The 24,596-nt window shown below is 44.5% G+C and overlaps 1 protein-coding gene across 1 annotated transcript in view; it reads right to left on the minus strand.

Annotated features, from left to right (window-relative positions):
- Nucleotides 1–18,537, minus strand: part of LOC144820131 (A disintegrin and metalloproteinase with thrombospondin motifs 6) — a 463,746-nt gene extending 445,209 nt beyond the window's left edge. The window contains exons 1-3 of the mRNA XM_078677765.1: nt 18,517–18,537; nt 18,260–18,405; nt 14,256–14,319 (exon numbers count right to left, since the gene is read on the minus strand). Coding sequence (XP_078533891.1) covers nt 14,256–14,319; nt 18,260–18,405; nt 18,517–18,537 — 231 coding nt within the window. The remainder of the gene's footprint in view (nt 1–14,255; nt 14,320–18,259; nt 18,406–18,516) is intronic.
- Between the last annotated feature and the right edge of the window lie 6,059 nt (nt 18,538–24,596).

A 24,596-nucleotide genomic window follows, 5' to 3' on the forward strand; every position in this document is an offset into this window, starting at 1 on the left:
TTTTCTGTAATTTGGCTGTGGTTCCGGCGTAGAGGGTGTTTCCATAGTCCAGTCGGCTGGTGACCAGTGCGTGGGTGACAGTCTTTCTTGTTTCGGTGGGGATCCAACGGAAGATTTTTTTGAGCATACGAAGTACGTTGAAGCAAGAGGATGAGACGGCGTTGACTTGTCTGGTCATCGAGAGGGAGGAGTCTAGGATGAAGCCTAGGTTACGTGCGTGGTCTGTGGGTATGGGTGCTGTGCCCAGGGCCGATGGCCACCATGAGTCGTCCCAGGCAGAAGGGGATGATCCTAGGATGAGGACTTCCGTTTTGTCTGAGTTAAGTTTTAGGCGGCTGTTTTTCATCCATTCGGCAACTTCTTTCATGCCTTCGTGAAGATTGGTTTTGGCGGTGTTAGGGTCTTTGGTGAGGGAAAGGATCAGCTGGGTGTCGTCAGCGTAAGAAATGATGTTAAGGTTGTGTTGTCGCGCGATGGATGCAAGGGGGCTCATGTAAACGTTGAAGAGGGTGGGACTGAGTGATGATCCTTGTGGTACTCCGCAGATGACTTCGGTGGCCTCTGATTTGAATGGGGGGAGACGGACTCTCTGGGTTCTCCCGGTGAGGAAAGAGGTGATCCAGTCCAGGGCTTTTCCTTGTATGCCGATGTTGCTGAGGCGTTGTATGAGGGTGCTATGACAGACCGTGTCGAAGGCGGCGGAGAGGTCGAGTAGGATGAGGGCAACCGTTTCTCCGTTGTCCAGTAGTGTTCGGATGTCGTCTGTCGCTGCAATGAGGGCGGTTTCGGTGCTGTGTTTGGCTCGAAAGCCGGACTGTGAGGTGTCGAGGGAGTTGTTGGATTCAAGGAAGGCGGCGAGCTGACTGTTGACGGTTTTCTCAATGACTTGGGCAGGGAATGGGAGGAGGGAGATGGGGCGGTAGTTCTTAAGTTCAGAGGGGTCTGCTGTGGGTTTCTTCAGGAGGGCGCTGAGTTCGGCGTGTTTCCAGCTTTCTGGGAAGGTAGCGGAGTTGAAGGAGCAGTTGATGACGATGACATCACGGAGATGAGGTGCGATGATGGAGTCTGCTTTGTTGAAGATGTGATGGGGACAGGGGTCGGTTGGCGAACCTGAATGGATGGAGTTCATTAGGCGGATGGTTTCTTCAGTGGTGATTGAGTTCCAGGCGCTGAGGTTGTTAGAGGGCAGTTTAGGTTCAGAGGTGGGTGGAGTGGGCTGTTCTTTTGAAAGGTTCTCAAAGCTGTTATGTATGTCGGCGATTTTGTTGTAGAAGAAAGAGGATAATGAATTGCAGAGGTCTTGGGAGGGAGTAATGTCGTTTGAGGCTGCGGTGGGGTTGGTAAATTCTTTGACGATGTTGAATAGTTCCTTGCTGTTATGGGCGATGTTGTCGAGTCGATCCTTGAATGCTGATTTCTTAGTGGATCGGATCAATTGGTGGTGTTTGCGGGTGGCTGTCTTGAAGGTGGTCAGGTTGTCAGTGGTTGGGTTTTTTCTCCATGTTTTCTCGAGAGTGCGGCAAAGTTTCTTGGATTTCTTAAGGGGGCCTTTTTGCTACCCTGTTTGGTTTGGTGGTTTTTCAAGGGTGCTATAACGTCAACGCTGTGAGTGATCCATTGTTTGAGTTTGGTGGCAGCTTGGTTTGGGTCCGATGAGAGGGCGGGAGGGTTTTGGTTGAGCGATGCGAGGAGTTGGTCGGTGGTGATTTTGTTCCAGTTTCTTCACGGAATAGGTTGTGGGGGGTTGTGGGACGAGGTCTTTTTGTAGCTGAAGTGAACACAGCTGTGGTCCGTCCAATGGAGAGCTGTGGTGTGATCGAAGGAGATGTGCTTGCTGGAGGTGAAGATCGGGTCGAGCGTATGTCCGGCTACATGGGTGGGAGTGTCAACAAGTTGTTTGAGTCCGAGATTGGCCAGGTTGTTCAGAAGGGTGGTGGTATTGCTATCGTTTTTCTTTTCCAGGTGAGAGTTGAGGTCTCCCAGTAGAATGTAGTTCTCGGAGGTGAGGGCATGTGGGCTGATGAAGTCAGTGATGTCTTCGTTGAATTGTGTGCGGGTTCCTGGTGGTCTGTAGATGAGGGTGCCTCTAATTGTGGTCCTGGGGTCGGTGTGGATCTGGAAGTGGAGGTGTTCGGCGGTCGCGAGGTTATCGTCGGAGCTGGTCATGATTCGGATGGTGTTCTTATGGGCGATGGCGATGCCTCCTCCTGTTTGGTTGGTGCGGTCTTTTCGGATGATCTTGTAAGCGTCCGGGATGGCTATGGCGATGTCGGGCGCTGAGGAGGCGTTTATCCAGGTTTCTGTAAGGAAGGCGGCGTCTGGTGATGTGGTGTCGAGTAGGTCCCAGAGTTCAGTGGCGTGTTTGTGGACCGAGCGGGTGTTCAGCAGGATGCACTTCAGGTGGGTAGGGTCGGAGCTGTGTTTGGAGGTGGACGATTTGGTGTGGGTCCTGATGCAGGCGAACTTGCAAGAGTGGCATGCGAATGGTCCGTGGGTGTGTCCTGGGGTAGCTGCGCAGCATTGTGGGGAGCGTCCGGGGTTAAGGGCTAGGAGGGTAGCGGCGTCATACGTTAAGCGAGTGGGGTGGGTGTCGCGAGGACCAGGGGGTCTGGCGATGGGCGCGGTCCAGGCGCGGACGGGCGTAGACGGGCTTACCTTTGGCGCACCTTTGGGGCGTGACCGCTGCGCGTGAACGCCGCGCGCGACTGCCTCTGACATATGTGGATAGTGGGGGGGAGGGGCAAGGGAGGATCAGCTGGGAGGCGGGATCGGGTCGGAGAGGACGGGCTCCGAGGCACAATAACAACAAGATGGCAGCAAAGTGAAACTGGGAGCAGGATGGGGCACACAGAGTAATACAAGATCAGTAAATAATCTAAACAATAAGCGCTGCAAATATAAAAGCACAGAAACCAGCAATGCTAATTAGGGTCAATGCTATGATTCAGAACAGTGAGCCTGCTCAAGGCTCAATCCCACAGAATCAAAGAAGGAAAGCCAGGCCTCTAGAGACAGTCACAGCAGGCACTTCCCTTTGACGTTTGAAGGGAAGGGACTATGCGGCTGTAGCAGTTAGCGGCAGGGCTTAGCCTCCCAGAGAAGGTATTTTGATAGATCACTTAACTAGACCATCTTATCTCAGAAATTCCCAAAACGCTGTGCTGAGGACTAGGGTGTGGGTGGAGTTTACAATGTATCACCCGAGGATTGAGCTTCTGGAGATTTCCACCCTCATTTAAAAACCCCTGCGCATGAGAGAGAGTTTTTTTTAGAAAGTCTGGAGCTAGGGGAAATGATGCTGGATGAATGCTCAGCTGGAGACAGAAAAAGACACACAATTGATGGACGGATTGCAGAACAAATCTAAACATTCACCCCCAGTCACGAGCTCTGGGTTAAATCCATTATTCTTTTGCTCACCATGCCACCCCAGTTTAGACCTGGCCATATGCAAATCAGTCTTGACCCTGTGCCTCATGGGAACAGTCCAGCCCGAACTGCCAAGCCAGGTCCTCCCTGGACCGGAAACAAGCATCCTAGGACTGGTTTCGGGGTTTCACCCCTCTTCAGCCAGGATAGCTTGATTCCAGTGGCACAGTGAGCCCAGGACCCAAGTCTGGGCATAGCTGGCGCACTTAGGGCGAGAAAGCAAAAGACACAAAATTGATCGATGGAATGCAGAAAAAATCTAAATATTCACCCCCAGTCAAGAGATCTGGGTTAAATCCATCATTCTTTTGCTCACCATGCCACCCCAGTTTAGACCTGGCCATATGGTTTTGCTTTGTTTGGGCTGGACTGTTCCCATGAGGCACAGGGTCAGACTGATCTGCATATGACCATGCTTGAACTGGGGTGGCGGAGTGAGCTAAAGAGTGGTGATGGATTAAACCCAGATCAGTTGTCTGGGGGTGAGTGCTTGCAATGTTCAACACTCTGTCCATCATCCCCTTTGGTTTTGCTTTGTTCGCCTTAAGTTGGCAGGGTATGCCCAGACGTGGGTCCCTTGCTCACTTTTCCACTGGATTCAAGCTAGCCTGGCTGATGACGGCTGATTAGCCAGAAACCGGTCCCAGGATGCTTGTTTCCGGTCCAGGGAAGACATGGCTTGGCAGTTCGGGCAGAACTGTTCCCATGAGGCACAGGGTCAGACTGATTTGCTTATGGCCATGTCTGAACTGGGGTGGCGGAGTGAGCTAAAGAGTGGTGATGGATTAAACCCAGATCAGTAGACTGGGGGTGAGTGCTTGTAATGTTCAACACTTCGTTCATCATCCCCTTTGGTTTTGCTTTGTTCACCCTAAGTTGCAGGGTATGCCCAGCCATGGGTCCTTTGCTCACTTTGCCACTGGACTCAAGCTAGCCTGGCTGATGACGGCTGATTAGCCAGAAACCGGTCTCAGGATGTTTGTTTCCGGTCCAGGGAAGACATGGCTTGGCAGTTCGGGCTCGATGTTTCCATGAGGCCCAGAGTCAGAGTGATTTGCATATGGCCATGTCTGAACTGTAATGGCGGAGTGAGCTAAAGAATGATGTCATGTCATGTAAATGTCAAAGGCTCTTATATAGCGCCTTGTCACCGCAAGGTCTCAAGGCGCTTGCTTTGGGAACCCGTCCTGGTTTTTCCCTGTGAGATAACCCCTACTGGGCATCCCCAAGGTGAAAGCCAGGCATCCCGCCGCGGGGGGCCGTAGTGGAGATTAAGCAAGCTTTTGCCCGGAGTTGCAGAGTGTGAACCCATGATTCGAGTAGGCACTGAAGCGAGAATTATCGAGTCCGTGGACATTTGGGCTCAAGACCCTGCCGCGTCGGGAATTGAACCCTGGTCCCGGGTCTGACCTCTGCTTCAGGGTCTGCCTCCTTTAACCAGTGAGCCACACTTCTCCACTCAATGATGATGGATTAAACCCAGATCTGTTGACTGGGGGTGTGTGCTTGTAATGTTCAACACTACGTCCATCATCCTCTTTGGTTTTGCTTTGTTCGCCCTAAGTTGCAGGGTATGCCCAGACGTGGGTCCCTTGCTCACTTTGCCACTGGATTCAAGCAAGCCTGGCTGAGGACGGCTGATTAGCCAGAAACTGGTCCCAGTCCACGGAAGACATTGCTTGGCAGTTCGGGCTGGACTGTTCCCATGAGGCACATGGTCAGACTAATTTGCATATGTCCATGTCTGAACATGGGTGGCGGAGTGAGCTAAAGAATGATGATGGGTTAAACCAAGATCAGTTGACTTGGGGTGAGTGCTTGCAATGTTCAACACTCCATCCATCATCCCCTTTGGTTTTGCTCAGCTGGAGACAGAAAACATCTGATCCCTGCTCCAAGCATGGATTCAATGACTTCTGACTTCTGTTGGCACCCAGGGACTAGGATTTGTTTCTCCAGGGTAAGTAGCACTGGTCCTCCTACACCCTCTAGGCGGCAATAGAGGATTGGACCTGCTGGATGGGAACCTGGAGGGTTCGCCTAGATATTCTGTTGACTGATCCTGTAATAGCGTGACCTCCAGAAGGAGGAGGCCGATGCCTTTCACTTCCCAAAGAAAGCTGTGGGACATTGAGGGTGCTGACGGGAAGGGCATTCTGCCTTGGGGCTTTTGGATGATGCTGAAGAAGACCCTGGGGCCATGAGAGTTTCCAGGCACCCAGACAAGGTCCGGCACAAGAAGAGATCAAAGTAAACAACCAACTCCCAAAGGATTACAAAGGCTTAGTTGCAAAGAGTTCCAAAACCTACCGTCCTGGTGACTAATGCTGGCCTCACAAACAAGAACGAGCTTGCTACGAATAGGCTCAGTTGTCATGAATGTACTTCACTCATGCATACGGGGAACCATTCGTTTTTTTACAACAGCATCAATCCTATGTACCATAGTCTCACGAGTGGATTGAATTGCCCCTAGTATGTCTGCAAGAGAGTGGTCCAGATCCTTAGGGTGCTGCATTTCCTCCCCTTGCTTCTCCAGGTTTACATTTGGAGGTCTGAGTCCAGAAGGCAAGGCTGTGCATAGTTCGAGATTTTATTGGCTTGCACCTTGTTGCCTTTGTCTTTCACCATTTTGAGATCCCTGCCAGACCGTAACACTCTCTCAGCTTATTGTCTGTGTTACAGCCTGGATCCACCGCTTTCGGCTCGGGTGATCCTTGAGGTACCTACTTCTCCTCTAAGTTGTGTGTAGCACCGATCAACTGTGTTTTTGACCTTCACAGAGTATTTGGGGGTACCCCACTGTGGGTGGACATGCTCCGCCTTGGTGTAGGGATCAAGGTCCGAGTCGCTGTTGGGCCTCAAGACTCCTCTGTCCTTCATGTGTATTTTGTTAGATCTCGCTTTCGGGAACAGTCACTGTGCAGTCACTTTCTTCCTCCATCTAGGCCGATCCATGAGGATGGTACCCTTAGAATGTACCTTCTCTCCTCTATGGCTTCTGAATGCGATAAGGTCTTATGGGCATTGTACATGGGGATCCACCCAGTTCGCCCTCCAGTAACAGTGCATTAAACTAAAGTCAAGCCAAAGTGACAAGATCTCTCTCTCAGTCCTTTGCAGCCCCCGGGAGGGATTGCACCTTTCCCCAACTCCAATTTTGTGCGACTTGTAGATTTCTGTAACTGGCTGTCCAGTATGTAATCCAACCAACTCTGTCTGGCCAGTTTGTTTCATGTTACTTGTCTTTTTAAGTTATTGCGTGATTTTATATTTTGATGTCAGGCCATTTCCCACTTATGTCCCGCATCTCCCTTTCTCTAGTTTGTCGCAGTAGCTCCGGTCTTCCAAGTATTAAATGGGGCCTCTGCCGCTCAAGAACAAATCGGGTCCCCCGGGTGACGCGTTAGGAGGGGCATGCTCCTGATCCCCTCCAGGATAGTTCCCTTCGTTGGGATCAGGTCTTGGTTTCTTTTTACTTCTCGCTTCCTTAATCCATCTCCCCGTCTCATGTCAACGCTGCCTCTGGGATACGGCCACGGGCAGTTCTCCTCACCTTACAGAGTTCCCGCTGAACTTTCGCAAGTGGGGCTTTTCCAGGCAGAAGATCGTCTGCTTCCCCTCAGCAACGCCGTTTGAGCCGCTTATTGAGACGGGGCCTGCTCAGCTCCACCTGACCCACCTCCTCGGACGCTACGGCTGCGAGTTCGCTGTCTTCAGGCAGGTCGCTCCCCACGCCGCGCAGCTCCACCTGACTGCGCCTGTGATCATGTGCTCCCGCTCCCGCTCCCGCTGCTGACTCATTCTGTGGGTGTTCGAGGCCCGCCTCCACCCGCAGGCTACCACCTGCGCCTCATCCCTGGTGGCCAGTGGGCCTTAGGTTTGTTGTTGCCACTTGTTTTGTGCCCCCAGTATCCTTTTGTGACCGCTTGTACTTGTGCCCCAGTTGTACTGTGACCGCTTGCATTTGTGACCGTATTGCCTCTGTTTTCAGCTGTTTCCCTGTTGCCTTGCCTTAGGCTTGTTTTTTCCTTCCTGCCCATTCCCGCCGCTGCGTCCCTGCGGCCCCGCCCCCCCACCCCCATTGGCTCCCTCCCCCCTCCCAGCGAATCCTCCCTCCCACCTCCCCTTCTTGTGGCAGCCGCTGCGCGGCAGTGAGAGAGACCCTTGACCCTGTCTTCAGGCAGGTCGCTCCCCACACCGCGCAGCTCCACCTAACTGCACCTGTGATCCTGTGCTCCCGCTCCCACTGCTGACTCGTTCTGTGGGTGTTCGAGGCCCGCCTCCACCCGCAGGCTACCACCTGCGCCTCATCCCTGGTGGCCAGTGGGCCTTAGGTTTGTTGTTGCCACTTGTTTTGTGCCCTCAGTATCCTTTTGTGACCGCTTGTACTTGTGCCCCAGTTGTACTGTGACCGCTTGCATTTGTGACCGTATTGCCTATGTTTTCAGCTGTTTCCCTGTTGCCTTGCCTTAGGCTTGTTTTTTCCTTCCGTCCCAGTCCCGCCGCTGCGTTCCAGTAGCCCCACTCCCCAGCCCCCATTGGCTCACTCCCCCCTCCCAGCTGATCCTCCCTCCCACCTCCCCTTCCGCCAAACCATCAACCAGAGAACCCAACCACCTCCGATACATCCTCCTCAACACCCGCTCCGCTCGCAAGCACACCATCGAACTCTGGGACCTCCTAGACTCAACCACCCCCGACGTCGCCTTCCTGACGGAGACCTGGCTGAACACCACCTCGGCACCAGACATCGCCATAGCCATCCCAGAAGGCTACAAGATCTCCTGCAGAGACCACACCAACAGAGTGGGAGGGGGAATCTCCATCAGATGAGATCTTGCAACAGTATCTACAGAAAATCCTAAGTACAGGGTTCATTTTACACACTGTTTCACCAGCCAGAGCATCCATCTTTTTAATGGCACAAGCTAATAGCGAATATCATCTCTGGATTTCCGTCTTCTTAGAAAAAATCAAAACAGCTAAGATACTTCCGAAATAAGACCTTCGAGCAGCCTACAACCTGGCAATGTATTGTGAGGGGGGTGAATGGAAGAAAGCATTTAGCACACATTAAGGCCACCTTAAAATACATTGTCCTGCCTTTTGTCCTTTGCAAAACACTCGCAGTCTTCCAACACTTTGCGCACAACATCTTTCAAGATGTATTAGATGTATTTATGATGATGTATCTGTACGTCATCTTGTATTTTATTGTTGAAAATGATGCATCTTCATTTGAATTGGAGCTGTATTATTACAATGAGATCTAGAGACCAATGAACTCTCTCCTGAAAGTAACAAACTTTGACAAACGCTGAACAAAAACTACATCTTTCTCAAAAAAGAGGTTTTAGCCATTAAGGAAACCTTTGGACAATGACAACAGCATTTATGAGGGGCCCCATTATCAAATTACGGTGTGGACTTACCGTAAGAATTTACTTTAACAACTATGAAATGGGCACTTGTAAGACATGCTCGATGAACATCTTGATTCAACTGCCAGAAAACCTAAAGGCCCGGCTATAGAAATGAAAGGCAAACACACTTTCTCAACAGACTGATGGTTCAGTGCACTCTAAATTTACAGACTCTGCTACATGCATTTTAGTCTTCTCCTCTCCACAGCCTCACTCATTTTTGGGAAGTTGTCAAACTAAGACAAACAGGAAATTCAAAACAAGTAATAAATCCAAGAAGAACCCGACATAAGATGTATCAGAAATTACGTTTTATACTGTGGTGAAACCTAGTTCCTTTTCTGCACATAGACTCAATTTACAGCGTTACTATTCACCAGCAGCAGGGAATCAGGAGAAAATGTTGGTGCCCACTCTCAGGACATCTGTTATATAGAACATTATGAAATGTGCGATATGTACTAAGCATCATTGACTCCTGCTGCAGGTGTTTTGCAACAACTGCATATCAACTTCAAAATTCACCATGGAGTATGAGCATGATAACCTTTATAGTCCAGTTAACTCTATATAAATTATTAAACTGCATTACTGGTTGTTATCGATTACTTCACTAAAATGTGTCAGTTTATTCCACTGAAGAAGCTTCCCAACAACATGGAATTAGCAGTAATTTTCATTATTCATGTGTTCCATCTCTATGGCCTTTCAGAATTTCTCATCACAGATAGAGGAACTCAATGCACAGCCCTTTTTCAGCAGCATTAGCGATTCTATCCCATTGGTTACCACCTAAAAGCTGATGGTCAAATGGAATGGCTGAATCAGTCCCTGGAAACATAGATGCTTCCTCGTGTATAATCGAAACCCTTGGGACTGATGGATTGATTTGATGGAGATTGAATATAACAACCTATTGCATTCATCCTTGAGAGAATGCGCATTCATTTGTTTTTATGCATTTAATCCACAGATGATACCACAGAAGCTAATGACTTCCAAAATTCCCTCTGTAACTGTTTCCCTGAAAAGTCTCCAAAACATTCAAAGACCACACATCAACACCTATTATAAGAGAAGGCAACTTCTCAATGCGTAGCAGATAGGCAGAGCAGAAAACACCAAGCTATCAGAAGACAGGATGTGGTTGTCTACCAAATATTTGACCATTCCGGGCAATCACTCTAAATTTGCACCTTGATTTGTGGTGCTATTTATAGTTTCAGGGAAAGTAGGAAATTCTGCCATATCCTCTCATTGGAAAATCCACATAGAATTTCAAATCTCTAATGTTAAACTTGCTGTGTATGATATATAGTCAATAATGAGTCTTAATAGATGCATCACCTGAGTTTAAGGTTGAGGAACATCATTGACTCTCGTATTCACAGAGGCCAGTTACAATATCTGGTGGCCTAGAAGGGTACAAATGATGCACCAGAGAGGTATTGGGAACCTGCAGATATTAGCAATACCCCGATGCTGGTGCAGAGTTTCCATGAATGCCTTAGGCTGAAACTTGGACCTACAATTCCTTCTCGGGGAAGTTGGGCCAATAGCAGTGTCAGAGGGGGGTAATCTTTGGGCGGTGTGTGGGGGGTTACTATCATGATTTGGGGACACCTTCGGACACCTGAGCCTCACACTCGTACAGCCTCACACTTGTACAGAGGTGCAGGACCTTTTTGTGTGCTGCCTAGGCTCCTTCATGACCCCTCTCCTTCTCAGCAGTATCTTTCTAATGCAAGAGCACCTACAATGCCACTTCTGAGCTGTCTGTTAGCTCTCTCGCTGAAAGAGGGGTCAAAGGCAGTGCCTCCTGGCAATATTAAATGAAGTTTCCAGGTTTTGGTCCCATATTGGGCATTAAGAGTTGGTGGCAGTTCCATCAAACCTGAAGCACAGAGAGTTTCTCTTTCACTGTCACCACTAGTAGAGAAATCATGGCACCATGGCTGGTCGTTTCTGTCCCATCTTTATACCATAGTTGCAGAAAGTAATTGGGCATTCCAACAATCGTCTTGGAGACCTTATCTGTGCAGATCTGGGCATTTTGCTTATCCTATTCAGACTGGTGCACCCAAGGTCTTTGATGGAAGGTGCTAGCAGGAGGGTGGTGGGGAGGAAGGTTTTCGGATGTCTTCTCTCAGGGGAGGCCCAAACATGGGTACAAAAGAAAGGGAGATTGTCCCACTCAAATATCTGTAAACTGGTAGGGGTAGCCCTCCTGGAGTTCCAAAGGGGCCCTCTGACTTTCTATATTGCGCGCCCAACAGTCTGACCCCCTACAAAGGAGCCCTGGAATTTCCAAAAGGAGCCCTCTCCAACCCTCCACAATAGGTACTACATGGAGATTGGAAACACAAAATGGATTCCAGTGTGACAATTGTCACCTGTAGCATACGCCCCACACATCTTCTGCACACAGCAATGTACACAACTGATATCCATGTCCCACATGGATGCATGAAAGACCCAGGAGTAGGAGACTGACAGAATACATTTAAAAACCTGGGACTCTACCTGACAAGGACTGGTAAAAAGACCTGCTTTCCTACCATAACTGCTATTTTTGCCACCACTGTCAGTCCTCTATAGCCTGGTGAGCTAATGGTAGTCATGCCCATTAAAAGGGGGGTGAACATTGTGTGCCTTCCAAGATCACAGACCCTTGTTCTAAGTCTCAATCAATGTCGCTAAAATGTCTCTTGTGTACACACAATTGTTATCTGTGCTGAGATACGGTAAAAAATCTATAGCTTGATATGATGAACTTGAGACAAGGGTACACGCTCTCCGCAGCCATGCAGGGGACCTTTCTCCATTTCACCACATACCAATAAAGTATCATTAGATTTAATTGCAAACAGTATTGAAATTAATTTGATAGGGGATTACCATCCTTAGAACATTATTCTTTAGCTTCACATCGTTCACAGCTAGTTTACTTACTTCTGCGTACAACAGGTCCTCCCCAGTGGGTCACTACAGAACATTCTATACTTAATCGAAATGATGGTCTAGATTTCCTTTATGGACTCCATCATCCACGATCCTCTCCCCCGCATCCAATAATGCAAGCTACTTATCAAACACAGCGGTACAAAAGGGGGTGGTGATGGACGGAGCATCTGAACCAATCAAACACTCACACCCAGTCAACAGATCTGGGTTTAATCCATCACCGTTCTTTAGCCCACTCTGCCACCCCATTTCAGACATGGCCATATGCAAATCAGTCTGACCCTGTGCCTCATGGGAACAGTCCAGTCCGAACTGCCAAGCTATGCCTTCCCTGGACCGGATTCTAGCTTCCTAGGACCGGTTTCTGGCATTACAGCCGTCTTCAGCCAGGCTTGCTTGAATCCAGTGGCAAAGTGAGCAAGGGACTCACGTCTGAGCATACCCTGCCAACTTATGGCGGACAAAGCGGTACAAAAGGGGCTGTTCCCTTGAGGCACAGGGTCTTATGGCCATGTCTGAACTGGGGTGGCAGAGTGGGCTAAAGAACGGTGATGGATTAAACCCAGATCTGTTGACTGGGTGTGAGTGTTTGATTTGTTCAGATGCTCCGTCCATCACCACCTCCTTTTGTACTGCTTTACTTATCAAACATGGCAACGTGCACATCGTATCCTCTGAATTGGCCACTGATTACACTTTAAAGCCCCATTCTGGGTAATGAAGCATTCGTATAAATGGTTGTGCACTTCAATAATCTAGTTGGAAATCAAAAGGAATACACATGTTTGATCAACTTATCCTAAATGGAGACCTAAAATTCTTTGATTCACTTAGAGAAGAGTTTGATCTCCCGCCGCATCAGCTCACACGTTACTTACAACTGCAGTGCTGTCTCAAACGATGTCTTTGTTCTTCTCCCTGGTCTCTGAACTTTTCACCCACCTTAGAATACCTTTTTACTTGGGGTCGACATAAAGGGGTATTATCGGGCCTGTATGGTGTCTTGATCCACCACCTATATTCACAACCACTTCTTAAAGCTCTTCAAGAAAAATGGCAAGACCGTCTACACATCATTATTGAAGACGGTGAATGGTCAATCCCTAGACAAGGGTACCCGAGAGGCTAGCTTGAAGTTCTCCCTTTTTGAGCCCTTACACGATTGGCATTGGACACCTCTAAAATTACAAAGAGCAGGACTTCTACCTCACTCTAAATGTTGGACGTGTACCAGTGGTGATCTTCCCCACATACTCTGTGGCTGGCATTCCATGCAGAATTTGTGGGCATATGTTGGGTTTACACTAAAGATTTGATCCCTTCTCTCCACACTCCTCTTACCCCTTTTATTATGTTATTACATGATTTTAGAAGCCGTATTACTATTACACGCCCACAACGTTGTCTTTTACATTCTGCACTCTCCACAGCTAAAAACTGTTCCTTGCGACATTGGAAATCATCTAGTCCCCCTACGCAGGAAGAATGGATGGTAGCAATGATTCAAACTGCTTCTCATGAACGTATTATTTATAGATTAAAAGATCAATAGGAAATGTTTCAGCAAGTTTGCTCTCCCCTTCTTCACAATCCCTGAATTATTTTCTTTTCACTCTTATCTTACAATATAACCTTATATTCTGATCCTTCTTTAATTTATACATATATATTCATTTACATATATTTATACTTTATTATTCATCTAATATTTGTGCATTCATTTAGGTTTTCTCTACTACCTTTTCCTTTTTCTACTCTACAAAACTTATATTACTTATTTTCTAATATATATACTAAAATAATGTTCTTCCTCTGCTCTATAATTTAATGTAACTAATTTTAGATCACGTATCTATTACTCATTGTTTATTATTATATATTATTTATTGCTACTTTGTAAGAACAAAAGTTCTTTTAAAAATATTGCATACTTATTCTTGTTTCTATGTATTGTTAATTCCTTTTCTCAATAAATAAATATGAACTATAAAAACTAAAAACAAAAAAAATGTATTCGATTGAAGTGGGAGAGTGAGAAAGAGAGGTTGCAGAGGCAGAGGGTAAAACAGAAATATATGTACATAAAAAGATTAACAAAGAGCTTGATACAAGAGAAGAGATGATGAAGACCTGGACTGGAAAAATTATAAGGAGAGAGAGAGAGAGAGAGAGAGAGAGAGACAGAGAGAGAGAGAGAGAGAGAGAAACAGAGAAGTGAAGTAGGGGGGACTGTGGAGGGAAATGAAGGAGGGGAAACAGGTAAGAGGTAGTTGAGAGATAAAAAGGAAAGCTTGACTGAATATATTATCCTTTAGATATTAATTTTTGTAATGAAACGCAGTCCAAAAATGGCAACAATATCTAATTCCTTCTGTAGCCCAAACAATGCAAAATAAGTGAAAAGTATGTATTTATGTACAAGGCTGATATACTCACATCTGTGTTGCAGGAACGGTAACGTTTTCTCTCTCCAAGGCAATACTTTCCTCCACCTGAAGGTCTGAAGAAAGATTTCATTTAGTTTTTTAATTTGACTGGTGCATCTCCTACTGTAAACTAATTGCAGCAATATAGAAAAAATAGAATAGAAATACACATGCTTGTATATAATGCTGCAATACGCATGCAGCGTCTTGAAGCTGCGAGTCGTCAATGACCATGTAAACCCAGTTCAATAATCCTCTGCCTTTCCTTACCATGAATTTATGCTCAAAATATGGCATGCAAGGCTGATCACATAACTGCCTAGGAAGAAACTCAGCCGAGTGATGACTCATGGCTAAGTCAAGTTACATCACCAACCTGAGTCCCCGTGAGAAGTGTGACATAAGGCTCTTAGCAAAGCAAAGAGAATGACGAACCGTCACTGGAATTGCGAGCTGTAACATACATATATTTTTACTTTGCAGAAAGCTGAGTGGTGTCTTGTGAAATATGTCTATCACTAGGTCAGGATGCACTACCTCATACAGAGGCAGCAGGTCAAGAAGCCAGTGTTGCACCTGTCTCTACCATTGCTACTCAGTTGAAGGGCATTGCCTCCATTAGCACATGTGTACCACGTTGCCTTATGAATGTGATTACCTTTAAAGGTTTCTTGTGGAGCTCACCTTCTTTCTTTGTTGCATATCTTTTGAGACTTGACACAAGAGTGCCATACCCAGTATAAACATTGTTTTGGTAACTAAGGTACATGAGCATATAAACAGATGGCCACTGTCCACGTGGTTCTTAAATAGGGGAGATCTTTCATAAAGAGCAGTTAAGAAAGGTTCAAACAGGATTTCTTAAAATATCTTTTGCTGCCCAGTTACTCACGGCACAGCCTTGTCACTGGTTTGGTTTGATTGGCGTACAAAACGTCTACTGATTTATATAAATCATTAATCTGAGTGAACATCCTATGACAAAGAGCCAAAAATCTGTGTGTCACTGCCAAGCAAGAGCAGGATTAAAACTAGAGTTGGTCAGATGGTTCCTGTGGGTCAATTTACTGCCAAAGCAAGCTTTAGTTTCAAATGGGTTTGCTAGTTATTAAGCCATGCACAGTTTCTTCCAAAAGGACACGTATAAATGGTGACGGACAAAGGTCAATGCAAAAGGTGGACAATGTGGTCAATGCAACAGCCAGCAATGGCTCTCCTTAGTAGTTTCAAGGACGTTCCAGGTACTCACAATATCACTCTGACAAAACAGCAGATACTGAAAAATCCATCAACTTCTCTTATGGCCTCATACCGTGGAATCACTTAAGAGAGGATTGAAAGGTACTTTTATTCAGAATCTGAGGTTAGTAAAGTAAATCGGGGATCTGGGCCGATGTACAATAGCAGCTAGATACACTGCCATCTGGCAGTAGACTAAAGACAAATGAAACGCTTCTATACTTTGTGTACCACTCTTCATGGCTGACATCAACAAGATTACTTCGCTTTGAGAACATTCAGATCTTTGAATTTATTTCTTGTAGGCGTTGCGCAGGGTAGTGCCATATATAAATTACCAAAGTAAACTACTGAATCTGTCTCCTTTTCCCAAATGTAGATGCACTTGCTCATACATTTATATAACGGTCATTTTCAGTGGCCGTTCTGTTTATTAAAATAATCTTCTCGTGTTTCAGCACCGTTAATTCAAAAAAGGCCTGTTTAGAATACGTCAGTTTAAGTGTCCCTGATTAGGAGTTCATTCATAGCAAAGTGCCATTATTGAGCCATCAATTCCTGTTTTGTAAAAACAGGCACATCTGTTTACAGTCACCCGTAATAAGCACTTTTTGCATGTTCCATTTATGCTGGGATGGTGAGGGGGATTACATCCTCCTGTTCAATTCCATGCTGATTTTAGGCACCATGGATACATGGTGCCTAAAATGAGGCCCTGCGTCCGTTTTGCGCTTCCGATGCGTCACTTTTTGTGACGCATCGGCGGCGTAAAACATGCCTCCTGATGCGCACGATTTACAAAGTGACACATCTAAGCAGATGCGTCACTTTGTAAACCCCTGCGCTACATTAGACCTGCGTCAGGTATAATGTATGCAGGGGGGCGTTCCCCCGCAAAAAGCCTCTTAGAAGTGACGCAGTGAAATCAATGAGATTTCACTGCGTGCGCGTCACTTCTAGGACGCCATTGCGTCAAAATCTTACACCTGCCTTACAGCAGGCGTAGGACTGATGCAGGCCCTTTCATATGGGGCTTGCCCTATGTGAAAGGAAACATTGCTGGAGTTGCGTCACTTTTGTGACACACTCCAGCAATGCGTCACTTTTGCGCTTACAGATACGTCAGAAATACTGACGTATCTGTAAGTCCTTGCGACATGATGCGTCATACATTGAATATGACGCATCAGGTATGTCGCAAGGAGTGTGCACTGAGAAGTGACGCATCGCTGCTTTCATGCAGCGGTGCGTCGTTTCACATAAATGAGGCCCCAAGTTTGTGAGGGTGAGCAAGTGTTTTGTAGCCTCGTATGTACCGGAAAAAAATATCAGCAAGTGGACACGTAGGACCGTGAACCATAGAAAAAAAATGTACACACAGTAATAGAAATGACAACTATTGTACGACAGGTCAAATAGATTGCATACATCAGATAAGAAATCCTTCCAACCAAAAATCCAAATAGGCATAAACAGTGACTGATTTTAAATAAGGAAGTGTGGGGAAAGAGGGGAGAACATAGCCATAAAGTAATGAAGTGACTTTATGAAATATTTTTATTTTGTTCTCTTGTCTTTAAAACAAGAAAAAAGCAAGATGAAATACCGATTTTTTACTACAGAGACACATCTGCTCTGCCTAAGCCATTTAAAATAATACTGTTTTGAGGATAAATTTGCTTGCTGCATCCAACTAAACATCTAGAAATAAGCAGCATGTACTCTATAAACTTCATCATCAATCAATGAATCGGGAATATGAACTTATTCACTAGTGCTGATTTCTGACCCCAGAAAGGTAATGAATTATGACTGATGCCAACGTGAATAATATTTTACTGTTTGTACAGAGCATTTCTACTAGCAGAATTCCCCTATGCTGTTGTATTAGGCCAAAACGTTTCATCATCACTTCCACTTTAAAATGTGCTTAGTTTTAATAAAGATCTTTACAGGGTCACTAGCTGAAATGATATCATGAGAAACAGCATGTTCCATACTATTATGAGATATCATTTAAGACTAATACATTTTGTGAGTTGTGCTTTTGGTTAATTTGTATTGCTTTAATTAGAATAAAGTGACATATATATAAAAGGCTTGCTCTATGGTAAAGCTCGAGGCTGCAAACAAGGTCTCCATTGTTTCATGAAGTAACCTGATTATCATATAAATGTGTCATTTTACAATATATATATTTTCCAATCCTCTCACAATTTTCTTGTTTTTCATGCAAAGTAATGGGAGACATGCCTCGTGACTTGCAACTAGGAACCAATGATCATGAAGTATAACATGTGACATCTAATCAAGTAATTTCACAATTATCCATCTTACAAACTAGCTGCTAATCGCGGTAAAATATCCATGGTTTCAAAACATTTATCAAAAATCATAAGTGTATGAATAGTTATATCTTCAAAATAATACACCAAGGATAAGAATACCCCTAAAACAGTGGGTTTGGAGAGAAGAGCGTACCTATGAATTATATCACACTGTTTTCATTTTAATTAATAAGCAAATTATTCTGTTACCGTGTGGCACAAAAACACTGCACGCTAAACTGTATATACAATGCAAAATGAATAAGTTCTAAATATGAAACTCACGTTTGGTCAAGCTGTCCTGTATAGCAATTCCAGACTCCGATTTCAGCAAAGATTCATTAGCACAGAAGTAAAATATTTTATGTGAAATATCATAAGAAACTACATTACTGAATTGTTTCCAAATGTGTCTTTTTGTTGGCTCCGGCTTACTTTAGCTACTTACGCTGGACTGTCACAATGTCTTATGGATGAGGACACGCCTCCCCCGCAGGTCCGGCTGCATTCGCCCCAGATTGACCACGGGCCCCAGTCCCCATCTATGCTCTGGGGCCAAGTGCCAAAGGGAACACACTCGCCCTGATAGCACCACTGAAAAATTCCACAGAAAAAAGAAAATTATCAGAACTGATAGAACATGCAGGACAAAAACACGCAAGGATCACCAATGACCATGTATAAAGTCATGGGTTTACTTTTCACCACATTTGCCAGCTCTACCATATCATCATGACCTGAGTCAGACAGTTCTGGTTACACATTACTCTGCTTGATGGGACTTGAATTTCCAACTACACTTATAATGGGGAAAATTACCCTACAAGTCAGACAGTCTACAATGCTGTTGACTAAAAACCTACGGCTCTCTGAAGGAGGCCCTCATTCTGTAGGATATTAAACAAAGGCTAATCTCATCGAAATGTGGTTTTTTACACGTGAGGAAGTAGTAGCTAACGTGATTATTTATCAACAGAAGGAGGCATGGAATTTCTAATTTTTTTAGCTCAGACCTATCAGGTAAACTGTTCTCTTTTTCGGCACATAGGCTGTTGTAATGGGACCACTGAATCCTTCCATTTTCTCTGTGAAATATCAGATATTTCTTTAAGTAATAATGTTATGTCATCTGCGAAGAACGTTCTTTTAAAACAAAATACTTTTAGAGCATGACATAACAGAGTCCCTCCACAGTAGGGAAGGCTAGCACTGGATTTCAGGAGTAAATTGATATGAAAACAGTAGAGTTCTGGTATGCAAAACAGTAATCTCACATTTGTTTGCTTGGACTACCTCAAAATCCCATGCCCCCTTCTTTTGATTAAATATTTACACTGAACCATATCATATTGAAAGATAAGAAGTGATGGACAATTGCTTTCTCTTAACTGTCCTTAATGTGTGTTGGTAGTTGCAGATGGTGGGCAGTGGCATTCATTTTTCGGGAACAAAATCATATTTTAAAACACCTAATTTTGAGACTTTGACCCCAGAGCAAGAGAGAAACAATAGAAAATGGAGAAAGAAGGAGAAAGAGAAATATAGTAAAACAGAGTTACAAAAAGAGAAAGCGGGGACATAAGAGTGGCATAAAGAGACAGGATGCCTAGGGTGGCAGACGAAAAAGGTATAAAATGGAATTAAGACTAGACGAACTTGGTATTTGGCAAAGCTGGTATTCAACAGTAACTCAGCAAACGTCTAAGAACAACTTTGAACCCCAGCATTTATTTATGTATTTATTTATTTCTTGTCTAAAAAGAATGGCTTGGATAAGGTACCCACGGTGACTTGGTTCAATTAGTTAACTCTGTTCTCCAAAGCAAGCTTGAAAACTGCGGCCTCTACTGCCCAGCATTTTAAGCCTTAGAAAGACCCCCACAGGTCTCTCTGCCTCACTAAGCTTCATGGTGTCTCCAACGGCTCGAATCTTGCATTCTTTTCAGACATTTCGGTCGTTTTCAGGCCTGTTTAAAAACATTATAAAACTCCTGGACATGGAAAGTTCCCTGCGAATGTATTTTTATGATGACAATTCCTTTGATTAATGCTCCGGAGGAGAGGAATTTCATACAGTGCTTTGTCTACGTTAGCACTGCAGACATAATAAAAGTAATGCCAGGACAACGGTAGGTTAATAAATTGCATGCTTACTAGCTAACTCACACCTACATGCAAAGCAAGAAACGCAGAGCCATGATAAAGGGGCCCCAGTTGGAATTTGGAATCAGTGGCACAGCAAGGGTGTGATGGACCCTAAAGGGCCCTAATGCATGCAAAGGCACTATCCCCTTCCCCATCCTGGAGTTAGGTAAAGCCAGTCATAGATGGGGTGCTGAAAGCCCCTCTGATCGTCAGCCACTGCACCTGCTGCACTAGCGAGAGTTCCGCCACTGACTGGAATAAATAATCTCGCCTATTATAATAGTACGGTAGTTACGTTAAATTTGCCACAAAGGAATTTATAATAGGCTTACTATCAACTACCTACATTATTTGTGTAACTGCGTTTTAACTCAAGGCACTGTTGGAACAATGTAGCGAGCTATTAACCCCATAGCTAAATTGTGTAAAGCTCCGCCATTAAATCCTTTGAGTGGTCCAGCCAGCTGCTCATATTGTAAGTTTCCCCTTCTACTCCTTTGTCCCTTCTATCCCCTTCCACCATACAATCTCAGCGGCGGTTGGAAATCCTCCAGCTTAATGTAAGGTCACTAGTTAAACATTACCTAGAAATTCAGGACCTAATCATCGAGGAAGCCCCAGATATATTTTTTCTGACGGAGACTTGGTTCAATGAGAACATGGTAGCGGAACCAAACTGAGCTCTGCCCTCCGGTTATTCCATCTGCATGATAAACAGGGAGACTAGGGGGGCAGCATTGCGGTGATTTTTAAATCCTGGTACTCTTGTCTCTTCATTAATGAAGTAGTTGAGGGTTGCGAGTGTGCTCGTTTTAGTATCCCCGTGAGTACCCATCTGACCCTTTCGGGGGTCCTAGTGTATCGGCCACCAGGGCCGGCCTCTAAGTTTAAAGATGCACTTTTGGAGGCAGTGGGCATGCTCGCAGTGGGCACTTTTAATTTTAGCATTTTTGGTTATTTGAATCTGCACTTTGACCTTGTGAAAGATAATGCTATCTGTAGCTTGCTTGCAGATCTTGCTGCGTGTCTGCTAAATCACTTGGTACCCGGTCCCACGCATGTAGGTGGCCATTTGTTAGATCCTATTTTTTCTAACATTGAGTCTGCTACTGTGGCGATGCCTACTCCTATGGGCTGGACCGACTGCCTATTGGTAGAAATGTCCTTCCCAGTCTTAGAGCCGCTTAACAAGGCCATTCAGCGGCCTGTCTTTAAACGCCCGTGGCGTAAATTGAGGCTAGAGGATTTTCATGCACTTCTTGGTGCTGATCCTCTGGGACCCCAGAATGGCATGGGGTCTGAAATGTGTTGGCTCATGCTAATGGGTTAAGCGAATTTGGGTGTGCCACGGGGGAATGTTCTTGATATAATTTTCCCTTTTTAGACAACACCCTCCAAATTCAACATACCCTTAGCTTTGTACACAGGCAGGACTTTAGGCTGTAACTTCAGTCCACGAATAATTAAATGTCTGCCTAGTGGTAGTTCAAGCCAGGACTGGTCGCTTTGTTCACGTTGTATATTTTGTATGTCAAATGTAAATGGGTCAATGTGTTTCACTGTGTTGTTTCACTATTTAATTTAGGTATGATGCTTTGAATATTACACCATATGATTTTGTTTATGTGTCAAAACAAAAAGTGTTGTACGACACATGACATGAAAAGAATGTTAGGACATGCTGTTTCTTAAAAATTTCTAAAGAAAAGTGAAATAAAAAACACATACTTTGGAAGTGCCATCCAAGGTTGCGTTTCAATATTCATTTACCACGAATGGTCTATCTGGACACTATGTTTGTTTAACACTAGTTGTGTGGTCTAGTCCAGGTAGGTAGTATAAGGACCCAATCCTGTTTTGTTAAACAAGTTTGGGGAACAACCTTGACATCTGAATACCTTTTAAATGTAGGTGTGCATCTCAGAAGAAAACAGTTAATGCACTTAATAATCACACGTTTAAAAAATTATTATTAAAACCCATATTAAAGGATCTAGGCTGATTGCTCTCAGCACATACGCTTGTATCATGCACCTCTTATTGTTCGCTAAGTTAAGTGCTCCATTACATGTTAGATGCAGCACTTAAGCTTTGTTCAAGATTCGTTGCTGATGCAGGGATCTCCGTAGTTGCGCCACCCTGCTATGCCTTTCTAGTTGTTGGTACTGTAAGGTTGCTATTGTACTCTTACTTAGTTGTGCAATATTCAGCTGCCTGTTCTCTAGGTAGTCCTCTGTAAATTTTTAAAGAAATAATCTGCTGAGTTTTGTCTTCATTAGGAATTGCACTGCCATCAGTGTCTCCCATTGTGTGGTAGTCCAACTCTTTCATAGATTAGGTGCTTAGGAGAGAAACAGTAATTCAGACTTGGATGACTGAGCTAACAAGCCATCTTAATCTTGCTCACTATAAATCTAAAGGGCTGACCAATAGGACGGAATTTCTGGTAATTTAACTAGAATAAATGGCCAGGATTTCTAGGTTCTCCATTTAGTAAGTGGTAACCTTGGGGAAATTAGCGGAGTTTTTAATACATATGATAAACATATATTTACCCCGGATCCCCTGAAAAGACCAATGTAATTACTGTGAGAAAGGAAAATGCGGGGGAGGGGACCATTGAAATCTTTAAAGAAAGTGAGATGTACAATAATTTAGGTTTAAATGGAGGGTCTGGAGAGAAATGGTTCATAATATTTTGGAACATAGCTGGCCTCAGTGCCAAATTAGATAACCCAAATTGGCAAAAACGTACTACTAATTGCGATGTAATATGTTTACAAGAAACATGGGCTAAGAAAGAATACCATATGAGTGGTTTTAAAACTGTTTTTATTCCAGCCGTAGGATCTGTACATGGACGAGCGAAAGGGGTATTATGCATGTACATTTCCAATTGCTTTATGTGTAAAAAAATTGAGTTGTATTTTCATAATTGTTTCTACCATATCGTTGGGCTACATATTAACACTAGTGTTTGTATACTGTTAGTAAATTTCTACAATAATATCCCTGTAACAGATATACCAGTGGTGCTTAAAACCCTGAACTCGAAACTCTATAGCATTAACAACAACTCCCGTAAACAGTTCATTGTCATATGGGGCGGCGATTTTAATTGTGCCCTATGTGATAGATCAGGAACTGGAAACTGTGGATTAACGACGGATAGGGATACCGCTTCGTCACATTTTGAGCACTCAATAACGGGGAATGCTTTAAACGAGATTATGTTTAATAACGATCTAGGGTTTTCGAATGAACTATGTAGTACTGAGACCTCCTTCTCTCCAACTTTTAATGGTAGAGGTTTATTTTCTACAATTGATTTCATCCTTATCTCTTCGTGTTATAGGGATTGTATTGTTAGTTATAATGTCTTAAAATCTTCCCTAAGCGACCATTTCCCCATCAGGATTGAATTATCTGACCCACAATTAATAGTGCACAAAAGAGTAAAAGTTTCTTCTGAAAACTTAGAAATTGCCAGGCAAAACGGATACGCTTTAAAATGGACTAGGGTGGTACCCGAGGAGTTTCTTAGTAAACTAATTAATGCGTGTAACATGAGCTTTTCTGTTTGGTTGGACTTGGCATCTGATGATGCAGACACCATAAGTAATTTCAGAGAAATAACTGCCTGTATAAAGAGGGGTCTGTGGGTAAACGCCAAGGAAAATAAGATCCAAAGGAAAACAAGAGGCTGGTTCAAACCAGCTTGTAGCAAGGCCCACAAGCAACTAAAACTGGCTCTGCATAAGCAAGACAGAAACCAGACCCTGATAAGGGCCTTACGTAAAGAATATAAAACCGCACTAAAAGTTCAAAGAGATCTGATGAGGAAGGAAGCATGGGCAGCTATTATTGAGGCCTCAGAATTAAAGGATATGACGGCCTTTTGGAAAGCAGTGAATACCCCTTTTTTAAAAGACAGTACAAAGGCTCATATCGAGATAGCTGTTACCGAGGATGAATGGATCAACCATTTTAAAAAAATTTATAGCCCAGCAGCAATCTCTACTGATACATTGAGAGAACCCATGTCTAAGGGGAAGGGCATTGAAGGGTTGCAACTTAACTTTTCCTTGGGGGAGGTAATTAAGGGTATCAACTCTAGCATAGGGGGAAAGGCACCCGGCCCGACGGTGTCCCAGTGGACATTTAAAAAAAAAATATATATATATATCGCTTTGGGCACCACTGCTTACTAGAACTTTTAACGCAGCATGCACAATAGGATTGATTGATACTTGGTATAAGTCAATCATCATTCCCATTTATAAAAAGGGGGATAGAGCAAGCTGTTTGTGCTACCGGCCCATATCCTTGCTTGACTCCACTATTAAAATCATTGGCAGAGTCATTCTAGATAGACTGCACTTATGGGCAGACGAACATAACATCATTAGTGACCTCCAATATGGTTTTCGCGAAGGAGTTGGTACCATCGAACAAGCACTTAACTTATCAATATTGATAGAGAAATACACTAAGGCTAAGGGTTTAAGATTGTTCCTAACCTTTTTAGATTTGACATCTGCTTTTGATTTTGTAAATCATAGCAAATTATGGATAATTTTAACCCGGCTGGGTGTAGAGGCAAATATCATCAAATTTCTGAGAGAACTGTACAACGGGGC

This window comes from Lissotriton helveticus, chromosome 2_1, assembly GCF_964261635.1.
Source record: "Lissotriton helveticus chromosome 2_1, aLisHel1.1, whole genome shotgun sequence".
Lineage (NCBI taxonomy): Eukaryota > Metazoa > Chordata > Amphibia > Caudata > Salamandridae > Lissotriton > Lissotriton helveticus.